At 39.4% G+C, this 17,220-nt stretch overlaps 1 protein-coding gene across 2 annotated transcripts in view; it reads left to right on the forward strand.

The window, feature by feature from the left end:
• LOC121391428 overlaps window positions 1-16,470 on the forward strand; it is a 50,205-nt gene extending 33,735 nt beyond the window's left edge. For both annotated transcript variants that reach the window (XM_041523070.1, XM_041523071.1), the window contains exons 7-11: window positions 2,677-2,871; window positions 4,839-4,967; window positions 5,701-5,817; window positions 15,075-15,159; window positions 15,764-16,470. In XM_041523070.1, coding sequence (XP_041379004.1) covers window positions 2,677-2,871; window positions 4,839-4,967; window positions 5,701-5,817; window positions 15,075-15,159; window positions 15,764-16,343 — 1,106 coding nt within the window. In that variant the 3' untranslated portion in view covers window positions 16,344-16,470. The remainder of the gene's footprint in view (window positions 1-2,676; window positions 2,872-4,838; window positions 4,968-5,700; window positions 5,818-15,074; window positions 15,160-15,763) is intronic.
• Window positions 16,471-17,220: the final 750 nt, after the last annotated feature.

The following is a 17,220-nucleotide window of genomic DNA, read 5'->3' on the forward strand; positions in this document are numbered from 1 at the left end:
GAATTATTAAATTTCCACAACCATCTACTATCACTAACTTAATTGCACTAAGTGCAGTTCCCATATGAGATGCTCGTAGAAGTCTAAGCAATGCATCTGTGTCACTGTGTGGTATAACAAATGCTGAAAACGCTTCATTTCTGTGGGACAGACATTTTAATACATTATTTGAGAGATTCTTTAACTCTGCAAAAACTTGGCAAAATGTTAGACTGTTTAATTTCTGTTGGCTGGGTTTTTTCTTTGGTTAGCTTTTTGCACAAATAATAAACTGAACAGGCTATTAATGTTGTCCCAAGATAGATTCGTCTGTATTAGGCTAAATGGTGGTTGAAAAATATTAATGTGCCAACTCATGGCAGCCTCTAGTTTCAGGAGACATAAAGTTTTAAGGCCTGGATTAGTTCAACATAATTATGAATGTAGTAATGCAATAATATTACATTTTAGGAAACGTGTACAGCTGAATCGCATATTCGTGCATTGATGCAATTCATAATTAAGTAAACTTGAATATATTAAAAGTTTGTTATTTTGATATTGTAAGTTGCGGAGTCAACAGTATGCCTATTTGGGTGTGGTCATGTTATGATTTGATAGTATCTTTCATGGACACAGATGCAGTTTTAAACAATAATACCTTTGTAGTCATGGGTAATGTACAATTAAAAGTAGTTGTTTTAAAACGTTTTACTTTTAAATATAGGATTTGGTACGTGAATAATATATGCACAGTATGTTGGTTAAAATGTAACACTGATAGTAATAAAATGTCAGATTGTAATTTTCATTTATATTTGGCTTTATAAATGAGATTTGTAGTGACTTTTTACATACTATTCATATCGAGTACAATATAATTAGTATTCCTATGGCAAATAACCATATATGGCCCAAAATTGGCCACATTGATGATATTGTTATTCTTTGTAGAGATATAGACCACAGAATAGTACTATAAAATAACCAGAGGCTTATAAGATACCATATGGTAACACCATCACCAATGATATAACACATCTTATATTTTGGCAATGTTGTCTTAAGTGGGGTCAATAAAACTACTATTTTTGGAATCAACATCACCGTTTACATAAAGTAGGCTTGTCAAACCTGCCTTACCTCTTAGAATAATTTATCCAGCCCATCGTAAGTAAAAATGTGTTTGAAAGTTGTTTTTTTATGGGTTATCCGATATATTTGTTGACTGGCTTTGCCCGAAAACCCCTAAAATATTAACAATTTTAAAAACTTGGAAGGCGGTCATTGCCGCCCGCGACCATCTGCATAGTACATGTATGTACAGGAACTCTTAAATTACCATATCAGTAAATCTTAGTTATTCAGAATACAAATTATATTAACATTTAAAAGTAAAAGCTGAACTGATTTTAAAAAGTTCAAACCTCTGTACCATACCTATATAAAGGTCATTTTTTAGCATTTCATGCAGATCAAATTCAAACTTTGTAAAAATTATGTTCCACAAAAAAGCTGAAATTTAATCAAAAGCTGAAAAATCACATCCCTGTAATATATACATGAGTGGCTGTTAGATACCATTTATTTCGCTCGTTTAATACGTTTTTAAACAACAAGTTGTTAGATAAATGGTATCTAACGGACACGAATGTATTATTCTATTTCTTACATATCCTAAACAAAACAACATGTTTTAAGCAAATTTTAACATCTTGTCGACTAAAGGTTACTTACAGCCGTTGCACTTGTAGCTACCTTACGCGTCACAGACACGTGATTGTCAGGTTAACTATACGTCACAGTGTAATCTATTTCCAATGTGTTGTTTTTCATTGGATGCATGGCACTGGTGACCTGGTCATCACCTAGGAGCAGCCAGTCGTATGTCTTGAAATTTTGAACACGCGTACGTGTGTAAACAACCCATGTGTTATAAACAAAATAACGCATGATGTTCTCATCAAGGGGTGTGTAAGATAAATTATATTAACACTGTTTCGGGTTTTAATATACATGCATTATTAATGTAATAGACAAATTAAAACTGAACACCAGTACGAGATTATCTGGTTTAATTGAACCAGCGAGTTTGTCTTTAATCATTTGTCATGACCGGCCTCGATGGCGTCGTGGTTAGGCTATCGGTCTACAGGCTGGTAGGTACTGGGTTCGGATCCCAGCCGAGGCATGGAATTTTTAATCCAGATACCGACTCTAAACCCTGAGTGAGTGCTCCGCAAGGCTCAATGGGTAGGTGTAAACCACTTGCACCGACCAGTGATCCATAACTGGTTCAACAAAGGCCATGGTGTGTGCTATCCTGCCTGTAGGAAGCGCAAATAAAAGATTCCTTGCTGCTAATCGGAAAGAGTAGCCCATGTAGTGGCGACAGCGGGTTTCCTCTCAAAATCTGTGTGGTCCTTAACCATATGTCTGACGCCATATAACCGTAAATAAAATGTGTTGAGTGTGTCGTTAAATAAATCATATATTTCTTTCATTTGTCATGTTAATGTTGTAAACGCGGTGTCGTGCACAATATCACCATGAAACGTGTCTTGATAAACGACAGGTGGAAACCACACAGACATGAACGGTGAAAATTAGTTTCAGAATATCAAACTTCTATCCGTTGTTACCTTTCGTGTCACACGGTTCAAACGAAAGTTCACCTAACCGGCTCTATATTTTCAGGTACAGGCGATGATTCTTGTGAAGATGGTGTCATGGTTTATGCAAATAAACTAAACTGGACTGCTGCCAATCAAAGTTGTCCTCTTATCAACCTCAGCGGCAATGATGTTTCAAAAGCTGTCTACGACAGCATACACGTTTCAACATCACACTGGATTGGTTTAAGTCGTTATCGATATATTGGCTGGATTGCACGTAGGTTTAGAGGTTGTTTTGGGTTGCTGTTGTTATCACTTGACTAGACTGTACAACGAGTGTTTTGGGTTGTTATATAACCACGAAGTAAACGGTCGGGAATAATTACCAGTAACTGTTATATTCACACACACAAAAATACAAACAACAACAACAACAACAATAAACAAGCATCACCGACCTCCCACTATAATAATTTATTCGCTGTAACCATACAGTTCACAGGCACACAGAGATACCAGTTATTGTCAAATTTATGTCCCGAGGGAAATAATTTTTAGTTGTCACGAGCTTTAATAGCGAGTAACAAACGAAAATTATTTTACAAGGGACATAAATTTGATAATAACCAGTACCGAATTTGTTATTCTATTTATTACCTGAGCTATTTTTTCTCTAAACGCCTTTACCGGCCTCGGTGACGTCGTGGTTATGCCATCGGTCTACAGGCTAGTTGGTACTGGGTTCGGATCCCCGTCGAGGCATGGGATTTTTAATACAGATACCGGCTCCAAACCCTGAGTGAGTGCTCCGCAAGTCTCAATGGGTAGGTGTAAACCACTTGCATCGACCAGTGTTCCATAACTGGTTAAACAAAGGCCATGGTTTGTGCTATCCTGCTTGTGGGAAACGTAAATAAAATATCCCTTGCTGCTAATCGGAAAGAGTAGCCCATGTAGTGGCGACAACGAGTTTCCTCTCAAAATCTGTGTGGTCCTTAACCATATGTCTGACGCCATATAACCGTAAATAAAATGTGTTGAGTGCGCCGTTAAATAAACCATTTCTTTTGTCTTTCTAAACGCCTTTATTTTTGACGCACATGCACGTACATGTATAGAAACTATGTAAACCACTTGGCACACAGTTTTGAGTAGTGCTAGAAATGTGTATTTTAATCACATCGTCGATGGGCCCAATGGGCTATTTCTCGTCACAGCCAGTGCACCACGCTGGTATATCAAAGGCCGTGGTATGTGTTATCCTGTCTATGGGATGGTGCATATAAAAGATCCCTTGCTGCTAATCGGAAAGAGTAGCCCATAAAGTGGCGACAGCGGGTTTCCTCTGTCAATATCTGTGTGGTCCTTAACCATATGTCTGACGCCATATAACAGTAATTAAAATGTGTTGAGTGCGTCGTTAAATAAAACATTTCTTTTTCTTTCTTTAATCACGTTCACATATAATTTTCAAAAACAAAACTTCTCTTTATTCTGACATTTTGTTTTAAATTTAACACTAAAAACAGAGTCGTGAACCCAAACTCGTTTAAACTACATGACGACATTTTGTTGTAAGGGTCAGATCGTCCAATAATATTGTACGTTACACCAATGCACAATATTTCTCACTGACAAAAAAGAGGAAAATAGTTTCCCTGTTATGAGCGACCGCTGGGATAATAAAACACTGTTGTGAACTTTCTTGTGGTAACAGGCATTACCATAATCAAGGCTACATAGTAAATCTGACTCACTCAGTTCACGGTATATATTGAACACTTGGGGAAACATATTTCCATACCACTAGTAAATTTCTGCTAGGTGAGGTACCTTTGTGTTTATTATAATAGGTCTACAGCAGTTACCATAAATGTTTATTACTTTTTCTCTTCCCCCCCCCCCCCCCCCCCAGTTTTCCTGGGTTATTTTTTTATTTATTATTTATGTTTAATTTTTTTAATTTTTTTTTGGTCGGGGTTTGTTGTTGTTGTTGTTGTTGTTTGTTTTGTTTGTTGTTTGTTTGTTGTTTGTTTTTTTTTGTTTGTTTTTTGTTTTTGTTTTTTGGGGGGGGGGGTAAGCTATTTACTCTTATAAAACAAGCGTTGTCGATACTTGAAGATTGCGAAAAAACCCCACATGTTTATTAACATAGTATTTTGCATTGGTGAACATATAAATGTATTATAATATACATTATACGACGGAGAGTCAAGATTTATTTGCATTTGTATATTTAAACAGGTGATGGGACTATCGGTGTACCTGATACGGGTAAAAATGGCTGTGTGTGGGCTGAACGACTTGGAAATGGCTCTTTGGTATTCGGTGTTACAGGATGTGCAACAAGTTATAAGATTGCCTGCACTGAAGGTAGAATACTGTAAATCAGGAAAAATAAGGGAGGAATTTAGCTCAGTCGGTTGAGTGCTCACCTGAGGTGCTTGCTGAGGTGCTTTCGTCGCAGGATCGAACGACCTCGGCGAATCCATTCAACTGAATGGATTTCTCTTCGTTCCAACCAGTGCACCATAACTGATCAAATGTCGTGTCACGTGCTTTCTTGTATGTGGGAAAGTGCATATAAAAGGTCCCTTGCTACTAATGGACAATGTAGCGGGTTTCCTCTCTCTGAGTTACAATTTGTTTTACATCCAATAGCCCATTATCATTTAATCAATATGCTCTAGCGGTGTCGTAATAATAATAATAATAATAATACATCATGATATTATTGCGTTGGAACAGGTACACACTAGATGCGTATTGTATTAATGCGTAATAATAATGCATTCAAAACTGCATTCAAAACTGTTATGGCACACTGTCTTGTGACGTCACTTTTACTGCTATAGTAGCTGTACGTTTGCAGCGGTCGCAGCTATGATATTAACATTATTCCGCGTCACTGTAATTGACATGGCAGAATGTTAGTAACATTGATTGGGAAGCGTTTACAACCATAGTTAACGTTTGTTTTAATTCACAGTTCCTTGATAATATATATATATATATGTGTGTGTGTGTGTGTGTGTGTGTGTGTGGGTGGGTGTATGTATATGTATATATACGCACTTAACATATCCGAGTTGGATTTCCTGGTCAGGTACGATTCCAATCAGAACATCTCCTGACTCTACGAGTGATCAGTCCTACACGACAAGCACCGCTCCTGACACGGACAGGGTGACTGTGCCCTTGGCAGACACACATGCTCAGTCAGGTAAGGACCAACATACAGATAGTTTATTAAAGTCTCACCTCATTACAACGTAATGAAATTTAGCATATACATAAAAGCTATATGTCACGGGGATTCTATAATTCCCGTAACTGAATAAAACACGATTATCAAAATATCTCTCCTAACTGTATATCTATTAGATCTCTCTGTAACAGGCGGTTAAACCCTAGTATGGCTCGTCTAGGTATGATCAGAGATACGATCTTATATAAAGTATATATTATTATAGCACGTTAGTTCTCTAGAAACACAACAAAAACACAATACACTTTGGAATCTGTATTAATCTACGCTGACAAATGTACAGCCGTAGTAGTTAATTAATAACAGCAATAATAACAACCCAGAACTGATCACTTAATTAGTTAATCTCTAGGTGTCTAGTTACACAATATGCGAATCACTTCACCGTTACACCACACCCACACGTGTGATAATTGAGAAACGCTTCCAGGAGAAGTTAATTAATAAAGGAATTACCACTCTATTCCTAACTGGTTAATTTTTAATTAACCCTTACTACTCGTTCAGTAACGTGTGATAATTTAGGAACGCTTCCAGGGGAACTTAATTAATAAAGGAATTACAGCTCTATTCCTAACGGGTTAATTTTTAATTAACCCTAACTACTCATTCAGTAACCTTGTAACACAGAATTAATACTGGTACCTATCACAATAAAGACAATAACCTACAGTTTACCTAGGTCGTCTAGGATGACTGGCTAAGCTTTATATTACCAAATACTCATATAATGTTAGAACAAAAAGTCTACGATTTACTTCGTCAGATGACCGAAGACACTGTCTAAAGAATATTGGTATAATACAGTATCAAAATATTTAAAGTCACATCAATCACATCAAGGTTATACACAGAGCAGAAATGATAATTTACCAAAGTCCAAACGGACTAACGTTCCCGGGAAGCTTCCTTTTCCGTTCTCCTCGATATCTCTAAAAACTAGCTATTTATTATAAATCAGAATTCGCCTGGGGGTACAAGGCGGTACCTCCCCCTATCATCTGATATTTCACCTCTACTAGCGTCGGTATATTTCTCTCTGATCGTCAGACTTACTGACGCCAATGTCGCCAAATCACGGTTGTAAAAACCGCACTCGCAGAGGTATTACGTAACTACTCGCCACATGGCCTCCACAGCTGGACTAAGTGCATATTGGAATGTCCGATCGCGCGAAGTATTACGTAACAAGTTGCCCACCTGGGCTACGGGCAATGAAACTGCACACGGCCCTCTAACACAATTAAAATCGCCACAGGCGAAACAAATTTAAGAGCATGTACCCCACCTCAAAAAGGATATTTCCTCTACTCTAGGAATAGGGAAATATACTACATTAAAACAAAAATGGTGCGTTAACCGACGCATACGGGCATTTATAACACATTTAATAATAAGGTGACTACCAGTAATCACACTGAGTCTCTGAGTCCCTGGTATACAAATGAAATATATATAAACAAAACAGAAATAAAGAATGTCAACACATTATCATAACGTTCAACTTCGGGACAGGGCATCAGCGATTACATTGGATGTGCCCTTGATATGTTCAATGGTAATTGGGTATTCTTGCAGAAGAAGACTCCATCTCAAAACTCTCTGGTTGGAGGCTTTCATTAGCATGGTTCAGTCCGTCTTCGTCTTCTTGGAACAGCACAGCTCCAGCACCCACGTCACTGGCACCCACAGCTAGCTTGAACGGCACTCGGTAGTCTGGTGCTGCCATCACGGGAGACGAGTAGCGCCTCTGCTTGAGACGGTTGAATGACTTCTCGCATTCACCTGACCAATGGGACTTCGTTTCCTTCTTTCTCAGCGTCGCACGTTTTCCAGGTTTTCTCCGATAGGCATGCTGTCGACGTGGTGTAGCGTTGGGTTCCAAGCGCACATCTTGGCTTAAGGTATTGGTAACCGTTGGAAGGTCCCGACAAATGGAAACATTGTCTTGTATCAATGTAGTCAGCTTTGCTCGCTGGGGGTTCAAGTCTGCTAGAATCTGGCCGTTGGCCAACTTGATCTCCGCAGTCTTGACGTCATCACAGGAAATTGAGTGTCTCTCAATTTGGACCGGTCTCTCTGGAACTATCGGCAGTCTGTCAAAATAACCTTTTAGCAAATTGATGTGACAATACCTACTTTTCCTAACCCTATCAGGAGTGTTTATCACATACCCTGTCTCATTAACCCGTTTGTGCACAACATAGGGCCCGAAATATCTGTTCTGCAATGAACCCCGTTTAATGGGAAGGTACAGCAGCACTTTATCCCCTGGTTTAAATTCCCGACTCCTAGTCTTCCTATCAAACACTGATTTTATTTTGCTCTGAGCTTGGTTCAGTTGCTTCCAATCCTTTCTATCTCTAACTCTCTTATTCATTAATACTCCCTTGTCCACAGTTAACAAGGTAGTGCGAGCTGCCAACAAATTTGGATCAGCCCCCTGCTCTAGAATTAACTCTTGTCTATTACAAGGTAAATCCCCTCTATCAAAGACAACTGGTTCAATTCCCCTCTGCGGGAGATCAGCAGGTTCCACCACATTTAATTTATCAGTTGACTTATCTACCATTTTACTGATAACCTCATCCACTCCAATTTCATGGCTCACACACGTATCAGACAAATCACAAATATCCTCTAGATCCCGTGATAACGTACTGGTCATATCCCTAGTCATTACACACGCAGGATATCTAATCTCATCAACCTCGCTCTCTTCTACTGGTAAAGGGCTGTCTTTAATTAACAATTGGTCACATTGCGGCTGACAACATTGACTAGTCAAATCATTACCCAACAAAACTCCTATGTTTTCAAAAGCCAAGTCCTTCACAACACCCATAATGACTGGTCCCGTCACAAACTTCGAACACAAGAAAACCTTATGTAACCTGACAACCATATTTTCTCCAGTAACCGAGGTTAAGGCCAAACTACGTCCTATGTCTGAATTTTCAATACCAGCTAAACACTCTTGCGTTATCAGACTCTGACTACACCCGGTATCTCTATAGATTGATATTGCCTTAGGACACAACTCTTGTTTCACATCACAAACCATACCAGTGGACACATACGGGTTTACTTTCTCTGCCATGGGACTAACCATTAACTCTCTCGCTAACGGAGCTGACCTCACTAAACCGACCACTTGCGCATTATCGCGTTTCCTTTTAAAACAGTCCCCGATAAGATGGTTATCCTTTTTAGAGTAACTGCAATGTGGACGAAAAGTTCGTGCATTGGCTGATAATGCAGGCCTATCCTTACTTTGCCCACCAGGTACATTCCTTGCCTGACTAGCTGACCAACTAGATGACTCTCCCCGATAGTTACTTTCCCGGGGAAAACCTGGCTGAAATGTCTTCTTATCACCCTGTTGTAAAGAGCTACCCGGTACTGCCTGAGCTTTGTGTATTAACACGTAATCATCTGCCACTATGCCTGCCTCCTCTATCTTTTTGACATCACGATCCTCTAAATGAATACGTAAGCTAACTGGTAATCCATTTTTAATGTCCTGTAAGACCAACAACTCCCGTAACTCGGTATATGACTCTACCTGATGAGAAATTACCCATTTATCAAACATCCCTGCCTTCTTAGCCACAAACTCACTATAAGACTGACCCTGCGTTTTTCTCAACTCGCTATACCGTAAACGATAATCCTCAGGTCGTAATTCATAAGCCCTCAACACTGCAGCCTTAACTAGGTCGTACTGACTTGCTCGCTCATCACTCATTGAATTATAAGCTATACTAGCCTTCCCCTTAAACTTAGACACGGCTAACAATGTCCACTTAGACTGCGGCCAATTTAGCTGCTTAGCGGCCCGTTCAAAAAGTTGAAAGAACATATCTACCTCCTGATCATCAAATACCGGCACTGATCTATAAGCCTCCGACATGTTAAACCCATTTCCGGCTTCTCGTCTGACTTCTTTAGTATTCAACTTTAACTCATGTTCCACTTTTAATTTTTCTAACTGGAATTCTCTATCCCTATGTCTATCTTCTATATCCCTCTCTTCTCTCTCTCTCTCTCTCTCTCTCTCTCTCTCTCTCTCTCTCTCTCTCTCTCTCTCTCTCTCTCTCTCTCTCTCCCTCTCTCTATCCTCTCTATTCCTATCTCTATCTAATGCACGTTCTTCTCTTTCTCTCTCTTTCTCTTCTCTTTCGTACTCAAGCTTTTTAAAAGCTAATTGTTGTTCCAAACTTAACTCATTTATCTCTATCTCTGGAACAATCTCACTGTCTTCCATAACAGGCCTATCACCAAAAACTTCCTGGATAATAATTGTCTTTATATCACCTAAAGTTTTAGCTGATGTTAAATCAATTTCTCGCTCACCCGCGATTTCAACTAACTCGGCCTTACTTGCTCGCTTAATCTCCACTACACTGAGCGTAGGCCTATCCAGCAAATTCTTATCCATGTTTAGATATGACGCACTTATTATTAATTAATTTTCTAGTGAACAACGTGCTACTTCGAGTAAATTTGTAAAAATTAATTTATAAAGCCCCCATTTACAAACAATACTTTTTTAAATATGCATGTCCCGTTTCAGATCCGGGACGAGCGCCCCAATTTTCTACTCCTGTCACGGGGATTCTATAATTCCCGTAACTGAATAAAACACGATTATCAAAATATCTCTCCTAACTGTATATCTATTAGATCTCTCTGTAACAGGCGGTTAAACCCTAGTATGGCTCGTCTAGGTATGATCAGAGATACGATCTTATGTAAAGTATATATTATTATAGCACGTTAGTTCTCTAGAAACACAACAAAAACGCAATACACTTTGGAATCTGTATTAATCTACGCTGACAAATGTACAGCCGTGTAGTTAATTAATAACAGCAATAATAACAACCCAGAACTGATCACTTAATTAGTTAATCTCTAGGTGTCTAGTTACACAATATGCGAATCACTTCACCGTTACACCACACCCACACGTGTGATAATTGAGAAACGCTTCCAGGAGAAGTTAATTAATAAAGGAATTACCACTCTATTCCTAACTGGTTAATTTTTAATTAACCCTTACTACTCGTTCAGTAACGTGTGATAATTTAGGAACGCTTCCAGGGGAACTTAATTAATAAAGGAATTACAGCTCTATTCCTAACGGGTTAATTTTTAATTAACCCTAACTACTCATTCAGTAACCTTGTAACACAGAATTAATACTGGTACCTATCACAATAAAGACAATAACCTACAGTTTACCTAGGTCGTCTAGGATGACTGGCTAAGCTTTATATTACCAAATACTCATATAATGTTAGAACAAAAAGTCTACGATTTACTTCGTCAGATGACCGAAGACACTGTCTAAAGAATATTGGTATAATACAGTATCAAAATATTTAAAGTCACGTCAATCACATCAAGGTTATACACAGAGCAGAAATGATAATTTACCAAAGTCCAAACGGACTAACGTTCCCGGGAAGCTTCCTTTTCCGTTCTCCTCGATATCTCTAAAAACTAGCTATTTATTATAAATCAGAATTCGCCTGGGGGTACAAGGCGGTACCTCCCCCTACCATCTGATATTTCACCTCTACTAGAGTCGGTATATTTCTCTCTGATCGTCAGACTTACTGACGCCAACGTCGCCAAATCACGGTTGTAAAAACCGCACTCGCAGAGGTATTACGTAACTACTCGCCACATGGCCTCCACAGCTGGACTAAGTGCATATTGGAATGTCCGATCGCGCGAAGTATTACGTAACAAGTTGCCCACCTGGGCTACGGGCAATGAAACTGCAAACGGCCCTCTAACACAATTAAAATCGCCACAGGCGAAACAAATTTAAGAGCATGTACCGTCACACGATATAAATTATAAAATTGTATTGAGCCACTCTATACTTAGTTATGAGAGACTATTAAAGTATTTAAAGGGCAATTCAGGTAAACAGCCCAATATAGTACAGTTAAAACAATGGCAGCACAAATAAAACAATAAGATATATACATTTAAGATATTATACATAAAGCATCTCGTGGTATATAAAAGGGATTTTCGATATTTAAGAATGTCATGGCAGGTTTTGGCAGCTAAGATACAAATATCGGGACAGGGCAAGAAAAGGTTTATTGATTTCAGTAGTTATTTGTCTCCAATTACTTTATCCAATTACTTTAGAAGCATGCTATCCTTAGTTAGCTGGACTTTTCATCCAGGAGAGGGGATAATGGTTAATGACTCCTTGTTACTGAGCATTTTAGGGATAGTGTTACTTATTAGGCACGAATGTTTTATATTTCCAATGACCTTAATTTTGGCTAAATCTATCTTTCATACCCTTATTTACAAAAAGCACACCAGCATTTGCGAGCCTGGAAATACTACGCAAACCCCACTCAATGTCCAAGCAACGCAAATGTTTTGTGAATAAGGGCCCCAAGTTCTTTATTTGCCTTGAGTTTTACATCAATCTAATTAAAATTAGCTCCACTGGTTAATTACTATTACCTGTGGATCTAACAGCACCCCGTTGGAGCTCATGTCCAGTTGACCTTTCATTCGACCAGTCAAAACCTTACTTGCAAAATCATGCCAGTGATTTGAAACGAATTTGAAAACATTCGGGATTATGCCGATGGTATACGAAATGATTCGGATGAATTACGAAGTATGCCGGAAACTGATTTCAATATAAAATTTTATATGAAATTCGTTTCAAGATGGAAAAAAAACCGTGATGGTATAGCAATAAAATCTGTTTATACCAGTATACAATCCAGAGTTTATTACTGTATGTTGAAATAGACCAACAAGTTCGCCTATTGCATAAATAGTCTCGCCCGATATTTTCAGAATTTGTATGCTCCCCAATAACGCTATAAAAGGCGAAGTGTAATTGGTCGATATTTAAATTGTTATTTATAGACCTAGACCTGTGACATGGAGTCCAGGCAATGCTGTTAGATCTACTGGTAGACCAGTAGAGCTAATTTTAATCAGCTGAATACATAACATAGACCATACAACATAGTTATACCAAATGTACACGTGCAAAATAATGGTGGGGGTATATAAGGCCACATGCACAGTTTCACACACTTCACGGGTGTGAATATGGGCGTGTCGTCTGAGTAATATATGACTACACATGGGGGGGGGGGGGGGGGTGGTGGTGATTATCTGGCAAACATTGCAGTGTTCCATGTACCCAGGGCTCTGGTGAAATTAAGATAGCTCAATTGATAGCAAGTGTGGATCACGGAGCATTCTGAAAGGAAATACTGCAGCAACGTCACCATTCATTTCATTATTATCATTAGTATATAGCTTTGTGATATCCAACAAAAAGTGTGTTTGTCTGCTGATATGTATGTGGTGTCTTGAGACAGAAATGAGGGATGTACCTAGCACAAACTAAATAGAGTGGCATTATACCGACCTCGGTGGTGTCGTGGCTAAGCCATCGGACATCAGACATAACGCTCCCACCCAGTGCGAGTTTTAACGACTCAATGGGTAGGTGTAAGAACACTACACCGGTGTATTTTCTCTCTCACTAACCATTAGCCCACTGTCCTGGACAGACAGCCCAGATAGCTGAGGTGTGTGCCCATGACAGCGTGCTTGAACCTTAATTGGATATAAGGACGAAAATAAGTTGAAATGAATGAATGAACTGATGGTGGTATTACAAAAATAATCAAGGCACTGTAATAGTGGATCTTCTCTAAGTAGACAAAACAGATATGTTTTACCTAGAAATAAAAGGGGATTTATGTTTCTGAAGATTTGTTTGTCCCTGTTGCATCCTCGCTATGTAGTGTGTGTGGGGGGGGGGGGGGGGGGGACGTAGCTCAGTGATACAGCGCTCGCCTGATGCGTGATTGATTCCCGTCGGTGGGTCCATTGGGCTATTTCTCGCTCCAACCAGTGCTCCAATGGGTATAAAAAAGACCGTGGTATGTACTATCCTGTCATATATAGTGCATATAAAATACACCTTGCTGCTAATCAAAAAGAGTAGGCCATGAAGTGGCAACAGCGGGTTTCCTCTTTCAATATATGTGTTTTCCCTAAACCATATGTCCGACGCCATATAACTGTAAATAAAATGTGTTGAGTGCGTCGTTAAATAAAACATGTCCTGCCTTCCTTCCTCGCTAGGTATGGCCCGGCTCACGCCAGAGCTAAAAGAAAGAAATACTATCTTCAGAATTAACTAAAACACCTTTCACGTATATAGCTTTATTTAGCCATGGTTCTTTAAAGACGCATGTCGCCTATTTTAGTGCTGTATGGTAAATTGTTTAACTAATCATATATATACAGGTATATTATTATTATTATTATTATTATTGTTACTGTTGTTATTGTTATTATTATTTGATTATTATTATTATTAGTAGTAGTAGTAGTTAAACAAATTACCTTACAGCTATGAAATAGGCGACATGCGTCTTTAAATACTTTTCTAGATTAGGGCATGTATACATTATTTGTTTTTACTTGAAAGTTTAATCTTGTCTCATTTGATGTGCGAGTATGAGTTTGATGTCTATTTCATATGTGTGTGTGTTTGTGCGTGTGTGTGTGTGTGCGCGCGTGTGTTTGTGTATATATGTGTGTGTTTGTCTGTGTATAGTGTGTGTGTGTGTGTGTGTCAGTGTGTGTGTCTGTATCTCTGTGTGTCTCTCTCTGTGTGTGTGTGTGTGTGTGTGTTTGTGTGTGTGAGGCTGTGTGTGTGTGTGTGTGTGTGTGTGTGTGTGTGTGTGTGTGAATATGTGTGTGTTCGTGTATGAGTATGGGCGCGAGTGTGTATGTATCTGAGTGTGTATGTATGTGTGTGTGTGTGTGCTTGTCTCTCTCCCTATGTGTGTGCGTGTGTACGTGTGTATGTGTATGTCTGTGTGCATGTGTGTGTATGTGTGTGTGTATGTGTGTGTGCATGTCTGTGTGTATGGATGTGTGTATGTGTGTGTGTATGTGTGTGCATGTTTGTGTCTGTCTGTATGTGTGTGTGTATGTGTGTGTATGTGTGCATGTATTTGTGTGTATGTGTGTCTCTCTGTGTGTGTGTGTGTGTGTGTGTGTGTGTATGGTGTATACTAGGACATCACTTTGTGTTACCAAGATGAAGATGTATTATTACACGTGCATACACAGTTTCAGCTCTAAAACACCACATTGTATTACTAAATTATTATTGTCTTTTTCAGATGGGCCAGTCATAGGTGGAAGTTTAGCGGCATTAGCTGTTATTGTATTGGTGTTATTACTGTTGGCTGTGGTTTGGATGAAAAGGTTTGTTGGCACTAATTCCAGTATATATAAATCGGTCTAGTGCTTCTGTTTTTGCTTAAACGTTTAGTTTTGATTGTATGTTCAGTTAAGACTTCCTGGACACACACCACAGGACAGAGGTAAGGTGATAGAGATCAATGGATAGTGATAGAGACATCGTTGTAGTGGCCTTACACACTGATGTAACCAGGATTTTATATTGGCGGAGGGGGGACAACTCACTTTTGGGGGAGAGTGTCAACCCACACTATGTATGTATGTATGTATGATTTTATAAAGTTTAATACAGCAAAAAAGGTCTGATTTGGGGGGGGGGGGGGATTGCCCCCGTGACCCCGTGTTCCCGTCCCCTCGCTACACATTGCCACTGAACTATGCACTTTCTCTATTATATTGCTGGCGACGTGTATGAACGAAGCACCTACGGCTAGTAGCCCGATCAGTTAACCAATGAGCCATTGAAGCGGCAGTGTTTAAAATCAGTTTTAATGTAGAATATGCAGCCATATAGTACTTTAATTCAATACTACACTTCATATTAAACAATATTACATGTATATTTATTTAGACATCAGTCGTTAAATTGCTGTTTGTTACATTACAGAACGAAACGTGTTTGCTTTAAAGACAAAGCACCTGACTCTGATACCCGTCACGTGACTTCAAATCAGAACGTCTACGAACTGTCTGACGATCGCCGTGTCGAGTCTACTTATTGTCATATTAACGATCGTCCTGATGAGACAGATGCCGACTCTCAAAATAATAGGAATGGAAGACGACACTACGAATTTGAACAAGAATCAGCAGAAGCACAACTTGGAGTATCTGGAGCGAAAGACGAACCGTATGAATTAGCTATGGATCCCAGGGAAGTGAATGCAGACGGTGAAGGTGATTATGATGAGTTACACGACAGCAGACACAACAAAGTTCAACAGTGGAGCGGTTCTGACACGTACAGTCACATCAACGATCGAGATGGTCGTGGAGGTTATGACACGTACGACAGAACCAACTCCGTGAAGGACATTCCTCCGCTTGACGCAACCTACAGTCATATTCACAGCAATCGTGGGGTTGATGACGCAAACACATACGACAGCGCCGCACCAGTTGAAGTAGTTCCTGCTCCTGACACGACATACAGCCACGTGGTTCCCAGTACACTGGGTAATGAATGATGTGTGACAGTGTTTCCACGAATACTCGAGTACTCGGGCACGGGCCGAGCCTAGCAGTATTCAAGTCAAGGAAGGAAATGTTTTATTTAACGACGCACTCAACACATTTTATTTACGGTTATATGGCCTCGGAGATATGGTTAAGGACCACACAGATATTGAGAGAGGAAAGCCACTGTCGCCACTTCATGGGCTACTCTTTTCGATTAGCAGCTAGGGATCTTTTATATGCACCATCCCATAGACAGGATAACACATACTACAGCCTTTTTTATACCAGTCGTGGTGCACTGGCTGGGACGAGAAATAGCCCAATGGGCCCACCGACGGGGATCGATCCGAGACCGACCGCGCATCAAGCGAAAGCATTACCGCTGGGCTACGTCTCGTCCACACCATTCAAAGAAGTCGAGTACCCGTGCAAGGACGAGCACTCCTCATTTCGGTGGGGGGGGGGGGGGGGGGGTCTTTTTTTACGTCATTTTGCCGCTGGTTATATTATGATACACGGTAGTCCATAGGCCAGGCAAAAACTGACTATCAAAAATGGGACTAAAAGCCAGTATGGTTTTCAGTTAGCCTGATGTCTGAACTGTATGGAAATATGTAATGTAATTTCAGAAGCCCAGCTAAATATGAAACTGGCGGCCATTTTTCAAAATGGCGTCAACTGTATTTATCTGTTAACATATATCGGAAATTAGCTCCTTCTTCAAAATTGGCTGTGGTTAGGCATTATCGGTTGATTGAATACTGTCCACAATTACATTCTGAATATTTTAATGTATATTTTATAGCATTGATTTGATAGAATTTATTTTTAAATATTTGAGAAAATACGAAGGTAAAAAACCCCAAAAGTATCTGTTTTGTTTAT

The sequence above is a fragment of the Gigantopelta aegis genome, unplaced genomic scaffold, assembly GCF_016097555.1.
Source record: "Gigantopelta aegis isolate Gae_Host unplaced genomic scaffold, Gae_host_genome ctg2403_pilon_pilon:::debris, whole genome shotgun sequence".
In the NCBI taxonomy this organism is placed as follows: domain Eukaryota; kingdom Metazoa; phylum Mollusca; class Gastropoda; order Neomphalida; family Peltospiridae; genus Gigantopelta; species Gigantopelta aegis.